The 3119-nt window shown below is 49.9% G+C and overlaps 1 protein-coding gene across 1 annotated transcript in view; it reads left to right on the top strand.

Moving 5' to 3' along the window:
- The window catches only part of mtmr3 (myotubularin related protein 3), a 65019-nt gene extending 62363 nt beyond the window's left edge, over nt 1-2656 (top strand). The window contains exons 17-18 of the mRNA XM_015388879.1: nt 477-503; nt 2348-2656. Of these exons, the coding sequence (XP_015244365.1) occupies nt 477-503; nt 2348-2519 (199 nt within the window). The 3' untranslated portion in view covers nt 2520-2656. The remainder of the gene's footprint in view (nt 1-476; nt 504-2347) is intronic.
- Nucleotides 2657-3119: the final 463 nt, after the last annotated feature.

Below are 3119 nucleotides of genomic sequence, written 5' to 3'. Positions count from 1 at the left end.
ATGACTTGGAATCACTGCGGCACCGCACCCACCGCACCGCAACGGTAAGACCGGAGTCGGTGTGAGCCTGGGGTCCGAGAGCTGCATGGAGCTGCAGGTTACAGACCTGACTCTGGCCTAGTCAAAGTCCAGAGGTAAACCTAGTGACTGATCAGCTCTCTCTGCTGGAGCATCTTTCATTTCACCGTCTCCCCACCTTCCAGCGATCTGCTGTAGAACATCTTACTGCTGTCAGGGCGCATTGGTGCCCCCTGTTGGACTTAAATGGCTCGTTTCCATGGTGACCGTTTGTTTGTTGGAGTGACATGTCCTCTGATGGTCTTCAGTGTTAGGGGAGGTTGAAATCCTTTCCTGGTTGTGAGTTGGGACAGATGAACCTCTGATCTGTCGGCCCAAACAGGAAGTCTGTGTGCTGCTCACATGTTCTCCTCTGCTCAGGCGGTTCTGATCCGTTGTCTGCCCCTCTTCTGCTACAGTGGCCCCGAGGCTGTCCAGGAGGTCTGGTGAGATCCCGCCCCCTCGCACCACCCCTACCCCTCCCCTCCTAATGCAGCCCCACCCCCCCTCCCCTCACCTGGTGTGTTTCTGTTCATTGGTGCTGATCAGTAGCTCCGCAGGGACCCGCTGAGTGTTCTGATTGGCTGAACTAACGCATGGTGTGGTCAACAGGCCAGCTGTGATTGGTCGAAGGCTGACAGTTGAGTTCATGACAGACACTGATTTGCTCGGTCTGCAGTCTGCCTCAGCCTCAACCCACCATAGCACCCTGGCGGCATGCTGCCCCCACGCTTACCCCCGCCCCCCCTTCACCCCTCACCCCCAGCATGACATCAGAGCTGCTCCGCTCACTGGGTTCTCAGCGTTAGTTTCATTTTGCTGGGGTTCAGTAGAGGAGGGAAGGAGTGCAGCACTGTGTGAGTGTTAGCGTGTTAGCATGGCCTTCCATCTGAATGTGAGCATGGCGACCAGACTGTGGACTTCTGTCTTATTTTATCACCAGAGAGACACCACTTTCACTAGAGACACACGGATCACGTCTTTGAGACCAACGTCCGGTTTGTGTCAATGTCTGAATCGTAGAGTTTAACCCGTTTCCCTTTAGAGAAATCTAAAAGTAGAGGTCAGAAGAACATTTCTGAACCTTTTTCCTGACGACTGTCTCACTATTTACAGAAGGAGCTCAGGTAAGATGGCTCTGAGAGCTGAAAACAGGGAAACAGAGGGCTTTAAGGTGGACGATTTAAATGGTTTCAGCCTCTATAATGAGAAAAAGCAGGAAGCTGCAGTCAGGGCTGGAAGTATCTTCTGGATGGCGCTTTTTTTCCAGGACTTTTCCATGTTTTTCTCCCAGTTTCTTCCATTTGTTCGCTGTAGATACCAGATCTGCTCGGGGCCCCGCCCCTTCTTATGACATCAACATATGGCAACTCCACTCGAACAAACTGCATTGCTCCTGTTTCTTAAGGATTTTCTATTATTGGTGATCTAAAGTAGCCGAAAGTAGAAAACAATCATTCAGTCAGTCCTGAAGGAAAATACTGCCTTTTAAGGCAGACTGATCTCTGCCATTTAACAAGGTGAGAAAAAACGACTTGGCTTATTTTTATTCTTTTTATTAAAATCTGAAGGCAGAGAAGGACAAATGGAACATTGTAAAGAATGACTTTCATACAGATTTTAAACAAAGAAAACAGTTATTCTGCTTGTAGAAAATGAACGGTTGTTGTTCAGAAGTAGTGTAGCTTAATGTGGCTAACTGACCGAGCTAAAATAGGCTAACCTGTTAGCTACTGATCACAGCTAGCCACAGCGCTAACAGTTACTTTGTACCAGAAACAGATTTTTTTTTCAGTTTTGTTATCGATCAGGTAAAACTTCATGGGTCATCAGATTCACTAACGCTACAGATGCTCCTGACTCGGCGTACGGATGCTGCGTGATTTTTATTATCGTCGTCTGGGCAACCACTATCATGTGGCGACGTTCAGCCAATCATATAGCGCAACGTTACTGGCAGGAAGCAGGACCCGAGCTGATCTGGTAGCTACACAGAACCTTCAGACCTCTGAAGAGTTTGGTTGGGGATAATTTTTTTTTGACCCAGGATGAGTTCGATGATCGGAGGAATAATCGTCTCTTTGAGTTTCTGCATGAAGCCGATCAGGCGGAGCGGAAAACGACCCACTAATGGTTTGGTTTGTGTTTGACCTCCTCAGCGGAGATCCTGCTCTCTTCCTCACATCAGAGCTGAGCTGAAGTGAAGGATTGTGGGAGCTGTTGATGTTTTCACTGTGAGCTCATATAAGATGTTGGAGCGCCCCCCTCTGACCTGTCCCTCTCTCTGCAGGAACTGCGGAAACGTGTTCTGTGCCAGCTGTTGCGACCAAAAGATCCCAGTGCCAAGTCAGCAGCTGTTTGAGCCCAGCCGGGTCTGTAAGAACTGCTACAGCAGCCTCCAGCTCGGCTCCGCCCCTCTGGACCATGAGCTGGAGAAACGCATCACGGCGAGCTCCAACTGACGGATGAACGCCGAGGAGCCGGCGGAGGGGAGCTACGCAGAACGTCCCATGAACTGTGGGGGGAGGGGAGTGTAAATATTTAGACTAACGTGCGGGCAAAGCAGAGAGAACTCTGAATGTTTGGGTCTGGGTGTGTGAGCAGGGATGGAGCTGCTCTGTAAGGAGCGAGAACGGACCTGCTGATGCCGAGAGAAGCAGTCCTGACCGGTTTAATCCACCGCAGTGTCTCTCCTCCAACCTGAGGAGAGGCGTCGCATCTTAGATTGATCTAGATGAGAGGGAGACACCGTTTTTCCCTCTGAACCGTGGGACAATCAGAAGGCCAGAGCAAGGGCCTCACCTGTCAGGGTTCTGGTTCTGTTGGACATTTGGTGCCGCCTAAGCAGTTCCCTCGCTCTAAGTAGATGTGAGAGTTTAGGCCCATAGCAGACCTACCGCTTCCTAAAGAGCTAGAACCAGTTTTTGTTTTTTTTACCGGTTCTGATTGCATCCACACGTCTCCTAAAATCTGAGCCGGTGTTCTGTCAGATGGGCAAACCCACAGTCAGTACCCATCTATCCCCTTAGTTTATCTCTTTAGTTTATCTCTTTAGTTTATCT

The sequence above is a fragment of the Cyprinodon variegatus genome, unplaced genomic scaffold, assembly GCF_000732505.1.
Source record: "Cyprinodon variegatus isolate N-32 unplaced genomic scaffold, C_variegatus-1.0 Scaffold440, whole genome shotgun sequence".
Lineage (NCBI taxonomy): Eukaryota > Metazoa > Chordata > Actinopteri > Cyprinodontiformes > Cyprinodontidae > Cyprinodon > Cyprinodon variegatus.
The sequence above is the reverse complement of the archived record's forward strand: the minus strand, read 5'-3'. Positions and strand labels throughout refer to the sequence as shown.